General features: G+C 48.9%; 1 protein-coding gene across 4 annotated transcripts; it reads left to right on the plus strand.

Moving 5' to 3' along the window:
* Window positions 1–789: 789 nt before the first annotated feature.
* On the plus strand, window positions 790–16,055 carry STK11IP (serine/threonine kinase 11 interacting protein). Of its 4 annotated transcripts, none has more exons than XM_080932839.1 (24): window positions 790–1,062; window positions 3,547–3,752; window positions 3,952–4,026; window positions 4,265–4,360; window positions 4,688–4,795; window positions 4,925–4,996; window positions 5,839–5,965; window positions 6,179–6,282; window positions 6,393–6,488; window positions 6,599–6,640; window positions 6,778–6,927; window positions 7,109–7,193; window positions 7,673–8,020; window positions 8,171–8,376; window positions 8,679–8,795; window positions 8,917–9,094; window positions 10,991–11,203; window positions 11,315–11,418; window positions 12,016–12,113; window positions 12,209–12,387; window positions 12,611–12,692; window positions 12,856–12,926; window positions 13,398–13,645; window positions 14,307–16,055. In XM_080932839.1, the coding sequence occupies exons 1-24, from the start codon at window positions 1,002–1,004 to the stop codon at window positions 14,454–14,456; spliced, it is 3,216 nt and encodes a 1,071-aa protein (XP_080788965.1). In that variant the 5' UTR covers window positions 790–1,001; the 3' UTR covers window positions 14,457–16,055. The 4 variants fall into 4 exon arrangements, with proteins under 4 accessions (XP_080788965.1, XP_080788968.1, XP_080788967.1 ...); XM_080932842.1 differs by having other exon boundaries at window positions 11,042–11,203; XM_080932841.1 differs by having other exon boundaries at window positions 8,174–8,376.
* The last annotated feature ends 4,549 nt before the right edge of the window (window positions 16,056–20,604 follow it).

Genomic DNA, 20,604 nt, shown 5'->3' on the forward strand with positions numbered 1-20,604 from the left:
ATTTGGAAGCTAGAAAACTCGCTAGTCTTGCTTTCGTTACGCACTGAATGACCTTTGCAGGTAAATAACTTCTGTGCATATATTTTATTTTCAAACCTAGGAAAACTACTTTTAGTTTCAGGTGTACTAAGCCATAAATACAGTTGAAAGAAGAGAGAAAGAAGGAAAAAAGGAACCGGGTTCAGGTCATTACCAGAGACTTTGTTTTTGTTTTGGGGACAGTATCTTAAAACGTAGCTCTGGATAGCCTGGAGCTCACTATTTAGGTCAGGCTGCTCTCAAAGTTATTGAGATCTTTCTGCCTCTGCTTCCAGAGCTCTAAAATAAGAGACCAGGGACCAATTTGAAAGTGTGCTAAACCTTAAGGAAAAACAAAAGTCTAGAGACTGAGGAGTATGACAGCAAAGGGGATTTGAGAGGTGGCATCCCTGCCAGCCTTAGCCGGCCTTTCTGGCTGATGTAAAAACAGGACGGCTGTTTATAACTGGAAACCAGTATTTGTTTTGGATGAGTTCTTTTTCTTCTAATACAAAATCCCATTTCTCCAAATTTTGCTTCCCCGCCCAGTTTGCAAACAAGGAGTCAGGTTCCTCTCTCCACCGAGAAGGCCACCCACAGCTGAGCTAGACCTGGGGCCCAGCTCGGGGCTAAATCCCAGCTGGCGGTGTCCAATTGACACTTCGGCTCGCCTAGGGCGTGGCTTCCGGTAGCGAAGGCAGGTTTTCCGGTAGGTCCCTCGTTTTCCGGGGTGGGACTTCCTGCCCTAAAGGAGTCTGGCTGTCAAAGTGATTGGAGTGCGGATCACGCGGGCCCATGGGCTCCCGAGACCCTATGTTTTTGGAAAGGGGGGTCAGAGAGGACGTTCTTCATAGAAGTTGCTTACTTTTTACATTGCGCGACGCCTCCATTTTCACGAAAGCTCTGGGCTTTTGTCGACACCACCCACCTGAGGCTCTTCCGCTTCCCCTTTTCCCAGGCTCCGCCCCCAGCGTCCCGTGGCTATGACGACCGCTCCGCGGGACTCAGTAGTCTGGAAGCTCGCGGGACTTTTGCGGGAGTCGGGTGAGTGGACTTCTGGCTTATATGGTTGGGAGTCCCGAGTGTGCTCGATACTGTGCAGAAACGCTGGAAGTCACCGAGTCACTGCCGGCGGGGTCACGAGGTGCTAGAGTCTTCTCTTCTGGGTGTGTTCCTTGTGACGCGTTGTTTCCAGTCTTGTCTTTGACAGTTCAAACTCTATCCAATTCTCAAACCACTTAACCCTCCAGAGGGAATGAATCATTAATAGATTAAACACTTGGAGACAACATAATCACTTGTACAGAAAGCCAAGTGTAGCACCTTAAACACCCGAGATTTGGAGTGAGACCCACATAGGTTAGTCCCAACCTTCCATCAGACTTGGATAAGTTTTTAAAGCCTCAGTATTCTTCTCGGATAGGTTAGCATAGTGATTGTACCGAACGCAGAATATATCTGGATTTTTAGTTAGCTTTTTCTAGTGTAGTGCTACTATAGTTGATTCCCTCGGTTGCATTTCCTGGTGCCTGGGCATGGGGAAGCTCACCATGTTATTTGTTAACATAGTAGGCATCAGTCGTGGTAGAAACAAGCTTTGACTTGCTATCAGAGATGTGTCAGTTATCAGCTCGATTTTCACAATCAAGGTGAATCTTTGATGGCTGGGAATATCGTTCAGTAGCAGAGCATATGCTTAGCATGTACAAAACTTTGACTTCAATCCCTAGCAACCCCCTCCCACACACACATAAGGGGAGATTCTTCTTTGAGCCTCAGTTTCCCTATCTGTAAGGTGTAGTTAATAGATGTCTTTAGGAAATAATGATGAGATCTAGGTGAGGCAGCAGAGTCATTTGGCATGTGCTACCTTAACGTTAGTGCTTGATAACTGTACACTCCCATGGCATCCCTGGAGTCTCTTGATGGCAGCTCATTTTCTGGTTTGCACCTTTTCTTGACTTCCAAGGGACTCCTTGAATCATGACTACGTATGTCTATACTCATGTCTAGTACATAGAGAAATCTCTTTAGGAGGTTGTAAAATTTATTGTTCAGCAAAAATCTGACCTGGCTCCCAGGCTAGGAACTGTGGAGTGGACGATATGACTGTGGGAGTGGAATCGTTTCATGTCGATTATGGGGGTAGTTGTCATAATCTACACTCACAGAACAGAGCTGACACCGTAACTATGATACCAACACCAATTTTCTGGCTTTGATAATTGGACTATGATTCCATACATTTATTTGGGGGAAGCTGCAGGAAGGGTATGGGAGATCTCTGCTATCTCTCGGTATCCTGAGCTGGCCTCGAAATTATGATCTTTCTTCTTCAGTGACTCATCCGATGGAATTACAGTGTGATGTTACTCCACCTGGCTTCAGCAATATTCTTTGACTTCTTAGACAGGGTTTCACTGTATTGCATTGGTCTGGAATTCACAGAGATCCACCTGCCTCTGTTCCCCACATTCTAGGATTAAAGATGTGCACCATCACACCTGGTTTCAGAATATATTTAAAATTTTTCTACAGCTATTTTAGCTGTGGTTTCCTTCCTGATAGAGTGGTAAGTAGGGGATATCTGAAAGACACCCTTGTGGAGCAGCGTTATAGCATTGACGTAACGGACAGTGACATGCTTTTCAATGTTTGAGAATTCCTATAGACGTGCACATCGTTCTTGCAACCAGAGAAAGAAAGAAGGATCGGCATACAGTCAGCCTTTGTGTAAAAGTGGGTGATTGCAGTGTGGAAGTGCAGGGGTGTTATCTCTAAATATTTTTATTTTGTGTGTGGAGAACACCTTTGTGTCAAGGCCAGAGGACAGTCAGGGGCCTCATGTTTCAGAAGCTGTCTGTCTTGTTCTCTGAAAAGGGGTCTCCCACTGAGACCTGGGGCTTGCTGATTAAGTAGGCTGGCTAACCATTGAGCCCCAGGGATCTTAATATTTCTTCCTCTTCAGTTCCCACCACTGTGTAGGTTGTGAGGATCAGAGTCAGATTCTCAGGCTTTTTCAACAAGTCCTTTACTGACCGAGTCATCTCCTCAGCCCCCAGAGGTATTACTTTTAGAAGCCTTGCTGGATGAAGGTGATCTTCAGCTTGGCAGTAGAAAGAGTTGTATCAAAATGAGAGAGAGAGAGAGACAGACAGACAGACAGAGACAGCAGACAGACAGATACACACACACACACACAGATAGGGCTAGCTGTGATCCAAGTGGGCTGTTTCCAACTCTGTAATGTCTAGGCTACTTCCTACAGAGTAGAAAGCATTTGGAAAAATCCCTTGTAGTCTTAGAGTAAAACACATTTCTGGTATCAGGCTGAAAAGCTAGGATTTTTGTTTGTTTGTTTGTTTGATTGATTGTTTTAAAATGGGGAGCTATAGATGTCGTTTGTACTGGGGAGGAGGTAGACAGTTTAATCCCTCAGTGGAATATTTTCAGTATAGTACATTTTGGGGGCTCAGAAGGAAAGACCTTTCATTTTGTCCTCCTTCCCATTTGTCCTTCTTCCTTCAGGGGATGCGGTTCTCTCTGGCTCTAGCACACTGAGCTTGCTAACAGCCACACTGCAGCAGCTGAACAGAGTGTTTGAACTGTACCTGGGGCCATGGGGCCCTGGCCAGACAGGCTTCGTGGCTCTTCCCTCACACCCTGCAGACTCACCGGTCATCCTCCAGCTTCAGTTCCTCTTCGATGTGCTGCAGAAAACACTGTCACTCAAGGTCCTAGGAGGGGCACGGGGACAGGATGTGCAGAGAGCCCTAGGGAATGACGGAGGCAGGGGATGGGGTGGGATGTGAGAAGGCTTCCAGGCTGAGATCCAGATGATGTCAGTGATACCTACCAGTGCTTTTGCTGAGGAAGTGGAGTGGATGAAAGGGAGATTGGCATGCATCAGTAACCTGAATGCTCCTCTTTCAGCTGGTCCATACCCCTGGTGTTGGCCTTCCAGGGCCTATCAAGATTTTCCCCTTCAAGTCCCTTCGGCAGCTGGAGGTGAGGGAATATTAGAACAATGGGTGGGCAGAAACTAGTGCAAAGTAGCCTTTTTTTTTTTTTTTTTTTTTTTTTGGCAGGAGGTCAGGTCTGAATGTACCATTGCTCCTCAGTGATGTCTTTTCCATTAACACTTCCTTAAACCAAAGCTGGGCTCTTCCCCCTCAGAAAACATAGGGATGAAGCCTTTCTCATCTTTGAAGCTTTGCTTACCTTCCTCCTTTTCTTCTCATATTAGCTTCGAGGAGTCCCCATCCACAGCCTGTGTGGCCTCCGTGGCATCTACTCACAGCTGGAGTCCCTGGTTTGCAACAGAAGCATCCAGGCACTAGAGGTAAGGAGGGTGAAGGGTGAACATTGCTGCCTTGTCCTGAGAAATCCAGAAGACCCGTGTTCTCCCTCTCTCTGTCCCGTGTGATGCCACAGCACTCTACCTGTCTCTGTGTTTACAGCCACACCAAGCTGTATATTGTGTAGTGTCTGTCTCCTTATGGTCTGCATGTGGTCCCCATAGTCCTCTCTTTAGGGACAGAGGATTGAGCTTTCTTCAGAGCTGCGGAGTCTCCAGGTAGAGCTGGTATATGAACAGGGACTGAAAGAGGGAGCACACGTGGGGAGAAGGCAGAGAGGGAAGCTGTAGTTTTGCCTGTCCCCTATCCAGGAGCTCTTGTCAGCCTGCGGTGGGGACCTCTGCTCTGCCCTCCCCTGGCTAGCCTTGCTTTCTGCCGACTTCAGCTACAATGCACTCAGCAACTTAGACAGCTCCCTGGTGAGTGTCCTCCCAAGGGAAAGTGCCTTTGGGGAGGGAAAGGAGGGTCCTCTGGGGGGATCGCCAACTGTTTGACAGGTCTCCTTGTGTGAAGAACCTTTCTGTGCTTCCTTTTCCAATCTCCTTCAGCGTCTCCTGTCGGCGCTCCGCTTCCTCAACCTCAGCCACAACCATATCCAGGACTGCAAAGGCTTCCTGATGGTAGGAGCGAGCTGCCTGATTGCTGATGGCTGCTCTCACTCACTCTCAGATTAGCTTGTGCTCCACATTGCTCTTGGGCCTGGGTGGAGGCACATCCTGGGAGTCAGTACCATGTGTGGGTTTCTCCTCTGGCATACAGCAAGGCTCGGAATATCTGGATGACTTAGGGCAAGTCAGTCCGTTTCTTGCTTCGTTCACCTGTAAGGTATATATCACAGGATACCTGTGAAGGGTACCTCTGTCACTCAGCCTAGCGTGTGGCTCAGAAGTGATGGTCCTTTCTGTCCTCCACTAAAGATAAATAGGACCGTGTACTTGTTAAAGTGGTGAGGGCATTCTTCAGTGAGAAGTAACGTCCTAAAATAAGGAGGATCCAGAATGAACTGACTGGAGAGTCAGGGAGTGGGGAGGATGTGGGCACTAGCAGCACTCAGGGAACTGGGAATTCACAAGTCAGAAAGTGGCACAGGGTCCACACTGAGGTGCATGGGTTTTCTCACTGACCCAACTGACGGGCTAGGTAGGTCCCCACTGTCCCTCAGAGACTGGGAGTCAGACCCCATGGCCCAGACAGAGGATCTCTTTGGTTGCTCGGAGTGTTCCTCAGAGCTTTGTCTTCTTCCAGGTGGGCACTTAAAGATTAGAATTACCATCTAGGGGTGTAGCGTGGAACTGTTGGGAAGATGCTGGTGCTTGTTCAGGTCTTTCAGTGTGGGGTACAGGAAGTCATTTGTGTTGGCCTTCAGTTTTTGTAGGCCAACGTGGATTTGAGAGGATAGTGCAGAGGCCCCCGCCTAGAGCTTTGTCGAGTTGAGAACCTTTGTCTCCTCACCCACTGTCAGGATTTATCTGAGCTGTGCCATTTGGACATGTCCTATAACCACCTGCACTTGGTGCCAAGAATGGGACCGTCAGGGGCTACGCTGGGGACTTTGATACTGAGGGCCAATGAGCTTCGGAGCCTTCAGGGTGAGTAGGAAGTGTACTTGGGGTGGCATCAATCTGGAAGGGAATCACCCAGGAGTGGCTCAGGCTGGCTGTCTAGAGCCTCAGGAGGACTTAGAGGTAGGACTGTGGTGCAAAGATTTCTCCTTCTACCTCTGTCCTGGACACACAGAACGCCATACCCTCTTACCCACAATATGCCTCTATAAGGCCTCTTCCTTCTCTCTTCCGCCCTAGGCCTGGAGCAGCTGAAGAACCTGCGGCATCTCGATCTGGCCTATAACCTTCTAGAAGGACACACAGAGCTGGCACCACTATGGCTGCTGGCCGAGCTCCGTAAGGTGAGACTCGAGTGCCCAATGGGCCTGGGAGCCGCCTTCAGGTTTGACTCTCTCCTCGTGCCTTCATGTAGGTAGGATCCGTTGCTTACACGTCTCCTTTCTGCCCTCAGCTCTGTCTGGAAGGTAACCCTTTGTGGTTCCACCCTGCACACCGTGCAACCACCGTTCAGTACCTGTCACCTCGGGCCAGAGATGCTGCACATGGCGTGAGTGATTATCTCGTGTCTGTCCCTGACACTCTCTGGTGCTGTGAGTTCTTGGAGTTCTTGGTGATGGGTTCCATCTCGAACACTGTCCTCTCTTTTGTCTCGCACAGTTCCTGCTTGATGGCAAGTGTTTGTCCCTGAAGGATCTTCAGGTCAGTTGGGTGGGGCGGGATGGAGGAGAACACATGGGATGAAGGGGAAAGGGTAGGAGAACCTTCCTGGTCAGTGGAAAGTAGGGTTCTCCTCTTGGTTAGCTCTTTGGGTCTGACCTCTTCCTGTCATCACACAGCAGACTTCAGAATCTTCAGGGCTTGGTCCCATGACCCAACCTCTGTCCTGGCCAGTGGGGAGTGCCACTGAAACCTCAGGTGGCCCAGAGTTGAGTGATAGCCTCTCCTCAGGGGGCATTGTGGCCCAGGCCCCACTTCGTAAGGTTAAGGTGAGTGGCTTCTTCTGCTAGTTTGAGCCTGGACTCTTTACTGGTGCTGGCGGCAACTTGGTAGACTAGCAGTGGGAAGGCCTTGTCCTTGTTAGGACTTGGCATTTTTTGGTAAGTTAGGTAGGTGGCCATGGATGGCCAGGCTGGCTTTCATAGAATTCCATTCCTCTATCCAAACCAGAGCCGAGTTCGTGTGAGGCGGGCCAGCATCTCTGAGCCCAGTGACACAGACCCAGAGATCCGAACTCTGGACCCTTCCCCGGCGGGTAAGTTGACCCTACCCGTTCACTCCCTTCCAGACCTCTCTAGTCTTGATGTTGCCTTACATGTCGTCAGAGGAGAAACTTCATTTTGGAGTGGTATGGATTATTGTGGAGGGTCCCTCGGTCTGTTCTCTTTTTGGTTTGGCCCAAAGAGAGAGATCTGCTTCCAGGGAGCATTCTTCTAAGGAACATGAATTTTATAGGGTGCTAAAGATTCTATAATAAAGAGATGTTATGGCCACAACCATTTGGGATGCACAAACTGAAACAATGTGAAACAGGTTTCTTTTCTACAGGTTTTCTCAGTCTGAGATGTGTAGCCATGTTAGGAATCTCCACAAGTTTTGTTTTGTGCATGGTCTAGGGTTGCTTATGGTCACAGTATTCCATAGGACACGCCTATTGAAGAGTAGCCAGAGAAAGAGGCTGGGGTCAGCCAAGGTCTGGGTGGGGTCTCAGCTCTTTGTCCTCTTCCATCTCAGGGTGGTTTGTGCAACAACATCGAGAGCTTGAGCTGCTGGCCAGCTTCCGGGAGCGGTTTGGCTGTGACTGGCTGCAGTATAGGAGCCACCTGGAAACCATGGGAAGCCCCCCTCTTGCCATCACCAAGACAACTGCCCTTAGCACCCCTCCTCTGGATGCCCAGAGCCTGGAGACTGCATGCGGCCCTCCAGCCATAGAGGAAGACACTAAGGAATTGCCAGAGGTATCAGAGGAAGGCAGGGTGGAGCCAGAGCCCCACGAAGAAGAGAGGGAAGAAGAGGATAAAGAAGAGGGATCGAGAGAGGACCTGGAGGAGGAAGAGGAGCAGGAGCAGAAGGCAGTGGAAGGTGAGAGGCCTGTGACCATGGGGCTTTGGGGCATGTGGTATCCCAATGTTAGAGGGACTGTGGAGAGGCCAGGCTGGGTAGAAGGCCACTCACGGGATACAGAGGACCTGGACACTTTCTTCACTCTAATCTCTCTTGGTCTCTCCACAGCAGAGCTCTGTCGCCCCATGTTGGTGTGTCCCTTGCAGGGAATTGGGGGTGTGCAAGGCAGGGAGTGCTTTCTCCGGGTCACTTCTGCCCATTTGTTTGAAGTGGAACTCCAAGCAGCTCGGACTCTGGAACGGCTGGAGCTGCAGAGCTTGGTGGCAGCTGAGCTACAGCCAGAGACTGGAACCCAAAGAGATCCAGTGTCTGAGGTGAGTTCTAGGATCAGTGCTTAGGAAGGGGTTCTTGGGTTTTCTAGAGTGGAACCTGTTGGCTCTTATGTGCCAGGCACTGGGCTGGGTGTTTTCCATCTTCTCTCATTGGTATCAAGGAAAGGTGCTGGGTTCAGGACTGTTGTGTGTGACTTGGGAGAGTGGGCTAAAGAGTGGAATCTGTAAGGTCTTGGTGTCAGCACCAGCACTGTGGGGTCCAGAGTTCCTGTTTTCCTCCAAGGTCCATGTAGCCCTGATCCCTTTTCTTCTGCCCACTGCTGTGTTCTCCTTTCTTCCTGAAGAGTTCAGGTCCACACCCTGAGGCTCCAGTTCTTGTTCTGCGCTTTTCCTACATCTGTCCTGACCGGCAGCTACGCCGATATGCTGTGCTGGAGCCGGAGGCCCATGAAGCCATCCAGGTGATGGAGTCCAGAGGCAGGTGGGAAGGATGGAGGGAGCAGGCCCAGGCTGGAGGGTTAGAGGTCTGCCAGGCAGGTCCACCTGCTCACAGCTAGCTGCATTCTGACCCTCCTCTCTTAGGAGTTACTTGCAGTACTGACCCCATTCACCAGTGTGAAAGAACAGCAGCCTGGTGAGGCCAAGGACCCACAGGGGACCAGATTCCAGTGTCTGCGTTGTAGCTGTGAATTCAAGCCAGAAGAGCCCAGGTCGGGTCTGGAGAGTGGTGAAGGCTGGAAGCCCCTGTTTCAGAATACAGGTACCAGCTGTGCCCCTGGCCTCCCTGGCCACCTAGCTCTCACTGCAGCTAAGTGTCTCTGAGAGGAGTGTGGAGAGGGAGCCCAAGGGAGGAAATACTTAGGGTGTGGCACATGTTTGGCCTGAGGGAGAAATATACCTGCCTGCTGTGTTAAACAGCAGAAATGGTCCCATCAGAGTCGGGGAGTGCTGCTCTGTGAGTGTTCTGAAACATACTCTTCAGGTTTTCATCATTTGATAAAATCTCAGGAATGGCGTAAAGCCTCCTGAGCCCTGGGTTGTCAGTATCTGTTGAATGTGCTTTGGTGATTGGCACACGTTCCTTCCTTGATGGACCTTGTAAGCACTTGGTAAGATGTGGCACCTTGTGGTCTCTCTTTGTATTCTGATCTTGAGATTGCTCTACTACAGGCCAGTCAAACAGTGAGGGCTTTGGAGACGCTGCAGAAGGAAGGGAAGCGCTGAGTAACAGCTATGTGAAATGCATAGTTTGTATTTGGCAGCAAACATAGCAGGACTAAGTTTTTTTTTTTTTTTCCATTGTGTCATTGTCTATTGTGAGCCTGCCCTGACAGGCCCTGCAGGCATAGCCACATACACAGTGGGACATCACTGCTCTTTCTGGATCCTGGATGTCTCCCATAGGTACTTCTGCATTGTTAGACTTTCTCTTTAAAGGTTTGATGTCTCAAGACCAAGTCTCACATGGCCAGGCTGGCCTCAAACTTGAATGTACCTGAAGCTGGCCTTGACTTTGTGATAGTCCCCCTGCTTCAGCTGAATGCTGGGGTTACAGGTGTATGATATCTCGGCCAGCTTTCCGGTGAGATTTAAATATGACAATAAAGCAGCAAACATAGCCCCTGGCACAAAACAAAGGTCCTTCATATATGGTGGCTGCTGTTATCACTTCCACCTGCATAGGTGTGGGCAGGGCATATAAGTTATTTAGTTTTTTTCTTTCTTTATTTGCAAAATGGGGTATGAAAAGTTCTGATGGAGCACATGCCTGGGGTGTTGTAGGTACTCAGGGTCCCCCTCATTGTTGATCCACACCCTCCATTCTTTACCTGCATCTGCTCACCCATCTGGCTGATTCCTCAAGGCAGACGAGTTTTTATTATCATCTTACAGATAGTAGTTAGGCTCAGAGCACAGATGACTGGACCACAATTATCCATCTACAGTTGACGAAGTTGGGACTTAAACCTGCCTGGCATGAGGGACCTCCTTGCCTTCCCCAGTCTTTGTTTTGGTCTTGGTTGTTGTTATCATTATCAACATTATTATTATTATTATTTGTGTGTGCGTGTGTAAGTTTGCGTGTGTAGGCCAGGGACTGACCTTGGGTGTCCTCCTCAGTCATTTCCCACCTGACTTTTGGCATAATCTCACTGAACTAGGAGTGCATCAGTTTGTGTAGACTGCCTGGCCAGTGAGCTCTAGGGACCTGCCTGTCTCTTCCCCAGAGCACTGGGAGGCTCACAGTGCTTTTACTTGGAGCCTGGGGATCTGTACTCAGATCCCCACGCTTCTGTGGGAGGTACTGTATGGGTTGAACCGTCTTCCTAGCTCTTGCTTTTGGTTTTTCAGGAATTGCTAGTAAAGCACTGAAATGCTTGACTAACCCAAGGTTGTGGGAGGGGCTAGAACAGTACCTGGAAGTTAGAAGATAGGGTGTATTATTAGGAGGCCGTTGGCCATTGACCCTTGGGGATGGAGAGGGGCAGATTAGAGATACAGGGTTGTGCTTAGATATAGGGTTGGGGGTGGGATGCTGGGAATGCTGGCTGTGACTGGAGGTAGAGATAGGATCTGAAGAGGCTGCATGGTGGCTGGGAGTATTGTGAGCATTTTGCCCTTGGGAGGCTCACAGGGTGTCTGTCCCACCCTCCAGAATCTCCTGTTGTATGTCCAAACTGTGGGAGTGACCACGTGGTTCTCCTAGCTGTGTCTGGGGAAGTCCCTAATAGAGAGCGGAACCAGGAAGACCAATCAGCAGATCCTGCCTGTGACCTTGCTGACCACAGTGACCATCTCAGTGTGCCCGATGGCATATCATCTCAGACATCCATGTCCCATGGCCATAGCAACTGGAGTCTCAGCCCGAGTGAGTATGGGTGAAACAAAGTGGACGTGTGCTTGGGGTCAGTAAATTGGGAAGGCAAATTGGAGCTGTGGTCTCCCAGAGCCAGACTGATGACCTGTTGATTGCTCATAGCCCCTGTATGCTCTGGTTTTCGATCTGTGGACCACCGACTCCGGCTCTTCCTGGATGTTGAGGTGTTCAGTGACTCTGAGGAAGAGTTCCAATGCTGTACCAAGGTCTGTGCCACCCACTGACCCATGACCCTGGGCATTGAGTCAAATTGCTTGGGCTCCAGCAGCAGCAGTGGATAGTTGCTGTGTGACTCTGGGCATGTTTCTTCACACTTGAGGTTCCGTTGTCCTGTCTGGGTAGGGATAACGTTCTTTGATGTAGAGCAGAGGTTGAGTGCAGACTCAGGACAGCACTTGGCACCTGGTAAATGGGTCCTCAGTCAGCACAAACACATGCTCTCACTTCCTCCTGCCTAGGACACTCAGGCTCAGCCCTGCAGCTGTCTTGCCCTTAGTCATAGAGAAACAGGTTATACAGTGTGAAGCTGCTCCATCAGGACAAGGCCCTGGAGGGGCTGTCTAATCCTGTCTGTGTGGGTCCATGCTCTAGGAGAAGGCAGCTATAAATATACAGAGGCCCAAGAGAAGGGGAGAGGATGCTGGGGAGGCCTGCCAAGAGATACTGGGGTAGGTGGGAGGGCGATTGCAGGGTCACAGATTGTGAAGTGGTAGATGGTCACAGTAGTGATGCTGGTTAGTATGTGTGGCTCCTGTCTGCTTGGTTTTATTTTCTGATTTCTCATCAACTTTCCCTTCCCGTAGGTGCCGGTGGTGTTAGCAGGCCACTCAGGGGAGTTTCTGTGCCTTGTGGTTGTGTCTAACCATGTGCTTTACCTGTTGAAGGTGACAGGGGCCATCTGGTGAGTGTGCCAGGTGTAGAGCTGGAGCCTCATCACAGTCCTGCCAACCCCATCCTATCCTCCTCTTAGTCTTGGTTACTCTGCTCTCTCCACAGCGGGCCCCCGGCTAGCTGGCTCCAGCCCACCCTGGCCATTCCTCTGCAGGATCTGAGTGGCATGGAGCTCGGCCTCGCAGGCCAGAGCCTTCGTTTAGAATGGGCAGCGGGGACTGGCAGCTGTGTGCTCCTGCCCCGGGATGCCAGGCACTGCCGTGCCTTCCTTGAGGAGCTCACTGGTGAGGGAGAGGCTGGGAGGGATGGACAAGAAAGTCAAGCTTTCAGGGCCTGCTGCTCAGTTTGATGCTCACCAATAGATGGCCCTAGAACTTCCTGTGCTGTCAACCCCCACTGGTGGAAGTTTCTGAGGTCCAGAGTTAACAGAGCTTAGCCAGGGTCGAGGCTGAGGTAGAGGACTGCAAAGGCCTCTGAGGGTTTCTGTCTCTGGCTGGCTTTATCCAGGTGTTTTGCAGTCTCTGCCTCGTACCCAGAGGAACTGCATTAGTGCCACAGAGGAGGAAGTAACCCCACAGCATCGGCTCTGGTGAGTCAGCAGAGGTTAGGGTTATGTGGTGTCCAGATCTTCTCTTGACAGAACTCCAGACAGAGTCCCACACTTGTGCCCACATCTACCCAGTGACTCCCATTCCTCAAAGCCCATCCTGCCTCAGTTGATTCTTTCCCCATGTCTGCTGTGATCTCTACAGGCCCTTGCTGGGAAAAGACACTTCTGCAGAGGCGCCCCAGTTTTTCTACCTCCAGGCCTTCCTGGCTGAAGGTAAGGCAGAGTCTTCAAGTGCTTCTCTTGGTTTCTATAGCCATATTGTCCTTGGCTTGTCCACTGTTGCCTCTGTTGTGCCCATGGAGTAATGCTCAGTTTCTGCATCTGGGCTCCTCACCCTTGTGGGCATATCTGCACTTCAGGATGGGTGTTTTCCTCTTGTCCAAATGGGGTCAGGAGATTCTTAGAGCTTCAGCTGGCCAGAGACCTTAGCTTTAGCATCCATTCTTCCTAAGGTGGGTGATGGGCTGGATATGTTCAAGAGGCCACAAGCCGTTGATTGGGGCGGCTGGTGTGCTGGCTCCCTCAGTGCAGGCCTTCAGGTCTTTAGCAGAGTGCTGATTAGTGCAACTCTTTAGTGTGGCTCACACCTCTTCTCCAGGACAACACTAGGACACTGGTCCTGAGGATCTAGGTCCAACATAGCCTTTCACTGTAGGCATTATCTTCCCCTCCCTCTCTCTGCAGGCTCCTCTACATGTCCTGTGTCCCTGTTGCTGACGTTGTCCACCCTGTACCTATTAGATGAAGACCCTGCAGAGTCCCATGCAAAATCTTCCCTCCCAATGGGGTCTGGTGAAGCCTCTGAGCAGCCTGCTCCTCAGGGGACAGGTCCTTCCTTGCAGGTCAGGGAGCAGCAACCACTCAGCAGTCTGAGCTCTGTGCAGCTGTATCGCACAAGCCCTTTGGACCTGCGGCTGATCTTCTATGATGAGGTGTGTGTGTGTGTGTGTGTGTGTGTGTGTGTGTGTGTGTGTGTGTGTGTGTACACAGTGTGGCGATGCATCTAGGAAGTATGGGAATGGATTGAGATGGTGCTAAGGAAGGTGTAGGCATATAGTGGGGATAGAGTTCTGATGTAAAAATCCAGGTTTGGATAAGCAGCATGTGTAGAAAGCAGCAGTCACTGTGGGAATGCTCTGGCCTTGGAGCCCTGTACTGAAATACCAAGCTGGTGTGATCAGTCTACCCACTGTAGGCCGACTGTTTAACCTTAACAACTTCAACAGGAGGAGGAGGTGCTATTGTTGGTCATGTTTTACAGCTGATGTAACTAAGGCTCAGAGACATGAAACTTGGACAGGTCACAAGGGTAGTGTCAGGAATTGAACCTGCACAGTTCTTGGAATTGACTTTCCTACAGCATGGAAGATAGAGATGGGACTGTGAACAGCCCTCTAGAGTCCTCCGTGCTGACTAGATTGGCTTTAAAGCTCAGAGTCTTCCTTTAATGCAGTGTCATATAGACCAGGGATAGGGTTGGAGGGGTGGAAAGCCTTTAAAAGCCAAGGTTGGTGTGTCCTCTCCTAAGACCTTCCTTTGACTCTTGGTATATTTCTTTCCATGTTTCCCTTTGCCTCTTGCTCAATCTATCAGGTTTCTCGCCTGGAGAGTTTTTGGGCACTCCGTGTTGTATGTGGGGAGCAGCTGACAGCCCTGCTGGCCTGGATTCGGGAGCCCTGGGAAGAGTTGTTCTCCATTGGACTCCGGACAGTAACCCAGGAGGCTCTGGACCTTGACCGATGAGGCGTCTTCACTAACTTCACTGACTCGCTCTGGAGTTGCACTGCCGAAGACCTTTCTCCTGGCCTCTGGGTCTGGCTGCTTGTTGGCCACTGGCTTGTGAGGCTCCAAATGACCCACAGCTTAAGAGAAGGACAAGAGAAACATCTGGCCCTTGGGTGATCTGCCTGGTGGAGCAGGCTAAACAGTCAGTGGAAACAGCTTCCCAGCACTTTCTCTCAGGTATCAGTAAAGTTGTTCCCAGGCCAGCTGTCATGGGTGGTACATAGCCTGCCATCTCCCTAATCTCTTCCTGGGAACAACCTTGTTTGCCCAGAGACCCATCGCCAGCACTGTTCTAGCAGGATTATTGACCTAGATGTACCCAGTCCCCAAGTAGGTTGTGACCTATCCTGTGGCCTCGAATAGGAATACTACCAGTCAAATAACTGGGCCTCTTAAGATTTTTCATTGTTGTTCTTTTTGAGACAGGGTCTTACTGTGTAATCCTGGCTGGCCTAGAACTTGCTATGTAGACCAGACTAGTCTTGAACTCATGGAGACCTGCCTGTCTTTGCCTTCTAAGTGCTGAGATTAATGTCATGAGCCACCAATTATGAGAAAATTGTGAACTTTTCCTCTTCCCAAAGTTTACATGTTAAATAAAGACATGCAGTAAATAGTAAGATTCTGTCATTGCTGACTCTGGAATTCACCTCTTGAATTTCCTGTCTAGAAATTTCCATGCATATGCATGTACATGTACACATACCCCCAAAGGAGTAGTTACTTCAGCTACCAACCAAGAGACTGATTCTTGGGACTCGTTTCTTCCAGGCAATGCCCTATCTGGTCTTCTGGGAGGGTGAGGAGAAATACTAAGTCTTCGGACGGGCTGGCCAATGGGAAGTGGTCCTCTGGTACAGCCTACTAGGGACCCAGACAGGCCTGTGCAGAGGCTCACAGAGTAATCTCACCTACTTCTGTTTTGCTCAATACTGCCCTAATTGAAGTAAATTAAAACTTCCTCAAAATATTAGTCCATTTTCTCAGTGGCTTGCATGATGCTGTCTCATCTGTGACTCAGAGCTGTCTGCAAGCAGAAATCTGAAGAAAACCTGCTCAGCCTCTGGCCCAAATCTACCCTTTTGCACAGATCTTTTAGCAACTGCAACTCCAGAAACAGGTCACAGTGCTGATAGGACAGAAGAATCTCTAGTCATTTTAGGCTGAAGTGCACAGAGATGTGAGCCTGAGGAGTTGAGGTGTCTTCCAATTCTCTGTGCTTCTAGTTTTGGAAACATCTTTGTCTAACAATGACAGTCTTTGGCAGCATCGTGAAAGGTGTTCTTTCTGTGCCCTAGAAGACATTATTAGGCCTGAGGCCATTACCACTTCGGGAGGTGACTGTAAACAGAGGTATCAGGAGGCTCTTGCCTCACATGTTCTGGGCTGTCCCCAGAGATCAATTGACCCATTCAGACTGCTCTTCCCATCCCCCCACCAGCCCAGCAAGTATTTATGGATTGTGTGGCCTCTGTCTGGCCATAGGCTGACATGAAGAACACTCATCAGAGACCCCTTGCTTGCTCATCTGCAGTGTGGAACTGAGACTAATCAATACCCTATCTATTCCACAGAGGTGTTAAATATCCCTGGAAGTATTGTACAAACCTTAATGCATTAAATAAACGCTGGCTACAAAACTTACCTGTTAGTTTCTGAATGTTACTTTGTCACCCAAGAACCTCACAGTGTTCTTTGTAACTGGAAAAGTGGCTGCCTGCTTCTTACTGCCCATGTGTTTATGGGTGGATGTTTCCCCAGTGTGCTTTGGAGGAAACTTGGACACCTCTGGAGAGAGCATGCAGAGTTGGGGCATGTTTTTTTCTTGGCCCATCTTTTTGTCATTTGATCATTTAGGACTTGACGACTTCTCTGGCCTCCACAGATAACATTCTTTAGTTTATTAGTTACTATAATTACTTGTGCACTTGCTCCAACAGATATTTACTGAGCACTCTGGAGGTGCCTGGCTCTGTGGGAGGAGGGACGCAGGAAGAATCATAATTGGAGTATCTTTCAGGGCCTGGTTATGTAACTCTGGCTGGTGGTGAACTTGAGATCCTCTGGTCTTGGCCTTCTGAGTACTGGGATTAGGAGCCTGAACCAACATGAACTGCACAATTGGCGGTGTGTAAGGGCATACTTGTGCTCGCCTGTGCACTCATCCTTCCTGTGGTGTGTTATCATGACTGTCCTCGGGAAGATCTACATCTTACAGGTGAAGCTGAGGCTTAGGTTACTATGGTGCTCTCACACTTGGACCTTCTGTCTACAAGATCTGAGCTGCCTTCCTTAAACCACATTGCCTCCTAGGCCCTGCAGAATGCCCATCTTTTCAGGCTCCAATCCTTTCATATACAATCTGGTGGTACCAACTTCCAGAATTACCACATCCTGCCAACAGAACACCATTGAGATCATTCAACTATTTATGTAGACCATTCTTTCCTGCTATAGAGTCCTGCCCAGGGGCTTGTGTGTTGGCCTTTCCCCTACCTCTCCAACTCATCCTCAATTGTGAATCTGAATCTTCCATATCCTTCCGGTCATTGCTTAATTGTCACCTCCTTACAGAGGATGGCCCTAGTCCTACCACCTGCATGTCCCCTGTTACTGGGCTTTTCCTTCCTGGTACTTGCCACGAATGCGTCATAATAAAAAGTAGGTGTTTGCTTGTGAATAGTCACCAAATAAACATCCAACACTTAGTATGGAATAGAGAGAGAATGTGTGAGTCTTACTCTATGAGGTTGGGTGCCATGAAATATGCTTTATATTTGCAAAACAGCTGAACTTCAATTTCAAGCCCCCATCCTATGAGTTTGGCAAGGCTCTCTGACCTGACTTTTCCCTCCATGCCTTGGGGGAAGCTCCTTCTGTTTCACTGGCTGGAGAGAGCAAAGGTCTGCTCCTCCATCTTTTCCCCATCCAGCTTCTGGTCAAGATCTCTTTCTCTTGTTAACCCACCTCTTTTTCTTCCGCTGAAAACACCCTTGGCTATGGTTCTGGGGAAGCAAAAGGGCAGAAAGGCTGTTAGGTTAGTCACCTCTGCCTTCTTTCCTATCTGTTTTCTCCCAATAAAACTCAAGCAGGCCATTATTTCAGGGACGACAGAGGAGCATGAAAGTTGGTTCATCTCTCAGAATGCCATCCCAGCATAAACATGTCAGGCAGGCCGGCCTGGGAGGTGACCTTCAGGGATACTAGTAGTGTCCAGGCATTGGATTTGTGTCAAAGTCAAGGCCAGGCACATGTGGATTATGAGATAAACCACTGCAGAGTAACAAGAATAGTAAATAATAGTGACAGTTATTGAACATTTGTTCTGTGCCAAGCATCGAAATGGTTTTAAATTACATCTCAAACCCCGGAGCTTGGGCCCTAATTCAATGCCACCTTACCTGTAAGATCCTGATCGTAAACCCACTCAGTAGCAACGGGCCCTGAGTGCTGCGCTCCGGGAAGCAGGGAGATAATTCTGATGAGAGTCTAAGTGACAATCTGGGTTCCATGAAACCATAAGCACTGTATGAGTTTAAGATAACTAGTGCAAGGATTCGTTAATTGGGTCTGGGTTTCAGTTCAGAAGTAGAGTGCTAACAGTATGTGTGAAAGAAACCCTGGTTTCAAATGCTCAGGCGTTTGGGGTGGGGGTGAGAGGATGAGGAGGTAGTGGGTGGGGTTGGGAGGTATGGGGGATGAGGAGTGGTGGTGGTGTTACCTTATTGGCTGAAGACTGTCAGAATCTACCTGGTTAGAGGCCAGAGGCATTCTGGGTCTCCTTGCCTTTGTGGGGGTGGGGTTCATGGTTGGTCAATCTATTGTGGCCCTAAACATACCGGTCTTGTATGTTAATATATGCTAACATGTACTTATTTCGTATGTGTGCACACTGTCCTTTCATGTTTATCTGAGGACTCTGAAGACTTACTTCTCTTAAGTTCGCAGCAGCACTGAGCTACCCAACGTTTCCCAAGCTCCACTATGTGCCAAGCCTCTGTTCTATGTGCTGCACACAGACGAGCTTACTTTTCCCCTCTCAACAGTCCTGCTGTCACTGCTGGAGAAACCAAAGTGCCCGACAGTGTAATAAATAACTTGCTCAAGTGGTTATGAAATGGCCAAACAGGGATATGTATGATCTCAGGTCACTTGGCCCCCCAGAGATCTCAGGCTTAGCTTTTCACCTTTGTAGCCTCTAACAGCAAAGATTGCCTTGAAAAATAAACCTGGGAAATGAACGATCTATTTCAGCTTGGCATGTGGCTTGGAAGGTTTAGCAGTTGCATAAAGGCATTGAGACAGGGTAGGGTGCAGCAGCAAGCTGTGATATATCGGGTTAATGTCCGACATGATAACAGAACTCTGGGGCTCCCTTAGCTATGTTGCCTATGGGTCTTGAATCTTGAGCAAGTCACTTATAGTTCATGAGCCTTATTTTACTTACCAGTCAAGTATAGGTTTTCTGTGAAGGACCACAAGAATATCACAGTGATTTGTAAGATGGAAAGTACCACTTGAGTTCCAGGTAAAAGTTGTCATGAGGGCTGGAGAGATGGCTTAGGGGTTAAGAGCATGGACTGCTCTTCCAGAGGTCTTGAGTTCAATTCCCACAACCACATGGTGGCTCAAAACCATCTGTAATGGTGTGTCTGAAGACAGCGACAGTGTCTTCATACATAAATAAATACATACATAAAATAAATCTTTCCAAAAAAAGTTATCACACTGTTATCATTAAGAGTAAGGATGTGCCTTGTGTCTGGCAAGGTTGTAACGGTTTCACATACTCTCTGAGTTCACCACACTACCCAAAGACAGGTGACAAGAAGAAGGATCCTGGAAATTTGGCCAACAAAGACAAAGACCCAGTAAAAATAAATCTCAGGGTAACCCCAAAAGCAAGTGCCACGAAGACAAAGCTCATGACAAGCTCAATGCCCTTGCCCTGTGTAGCAAAGCTGTGTATGGCAAACTGTAAGGAAGTCCATATACTTATTACTTCAGCTGTGTTCTCTGAGAGACTGAATATTTGCAGCTCCTTGGCCAGGGCAGCCCTTCGGGAACTACTTAGTAAAGGGTGTTTCAAGTACTGAGCCCATGTAATTTACAACAGAAACAGAAAGAGTAGAGATGCCCCAGCTTCTGGTGAAGATGCACAGACAGGTTCACGCAAAAAAAAAAAAAAAAAAAAAGAAGAAAGAAAAAGAAAAAAGAAAAAAAAAAAACAACTCTGTTTTAAGAATGAAGGACGTGTGTATGTGCTGAAGATGAGAGCACTTGTTGCTCTTGCAGGTGACCTGAGTTTAGTTCCTAGCACCCACAGGCTCAGAGCCATCCATTACTTAGAGGTGGTATCCTCTGAGCATGTCACTCACTTCTCAATTCAGAACTTGTACTAGAGACTTTGGCTGTTGAAACTCAGGTCAGTGTCTTAACCTAGCTGCAAGGGAGTCAAGACACATGCGTTTTCTAGCTTCAACCCTGACAAGAGAGGACTTAAATGAAGAGGTTTCAAAGGTTTAGGTTGCCATAGATGACAGATATGTTTTATACTGGTCTAGTTTCTAACATGTTGGATCCCAAGACCAAGCCATTCTAGGGGATGGCTCTAAGAGAAATGCACTCTGTTGAGCTCCTGGCTCAATTGTGAGGACAGAGGTCATGGGTTGTGGTGACGTTACATATATCAGGAAGTCACTCTGGAGCATCAACAAACAGTGAGAAGTTCAAATCGGACTGCATTGTGAGGAAGGGTGGGTGGGGTAGCTCTTGTTTTGAACCTGTCTGTCACATGTTTTGTCCGCTTTTGCTGTTACCATTCCTGTCATCATTTATGCTTACATAGGTTCCGGTGGTGGAAGCCGATATACACCAAAGTGGCCATCCTTGGTGCATGCATAGGCTATCCTTGTCACAGTAATAAAGACCCTATCAGAACTCACAGTGGGTGACTGAGAGGTACAGGTATGCTGGAGGCAGTATGTGTTCCCTTATGGAGGCATAAGGAAAGAATACATAGTACATCAACTAGAATGAGCTAGCAGGAAACAAGTGGTAGGTGAGGCAACATCTCCTGCCCACCCTGCCTCGGAATGAGAGGAAC

Source organism: Micromys minutus (assembly GCF_963924665.1).
Source record: "Micromys minutus genome assembly, chromosome: 19".
Taxonomy (NCBI): domain Eukaryota; kingdom Metazoa; phylum Chordata; class Mammalia; order Rodentia; family Muridae; genus Micromys; species Micromys minutus.

Excerpts from the sequence above, each read along its gene's own strand:
- STK11IP (XM_080932839.1), top strand. The coding sequence starts at position 1,002 with ATGACGACCGCTCCGCGGGACTCAGTAGTCTGGAAGCTCGCGGGACTT. Across the intron at positions 11,419-12,015 it reads AGTTCCAATGCTGTACCAAG|GTGCCGGTGGTGTTAGCAGG; the intron begins GTCTGTGCCACC and ends CCCTTCCCGTAG. Across the intron at positions 12,388-12,610 it reads CTTCCTTGAGGAGCTCACTG|GTGTTTTGCAGTCTCTGCCT; the intron begins GTGAGGGAGAGG and ends GGCTTTATCCAG.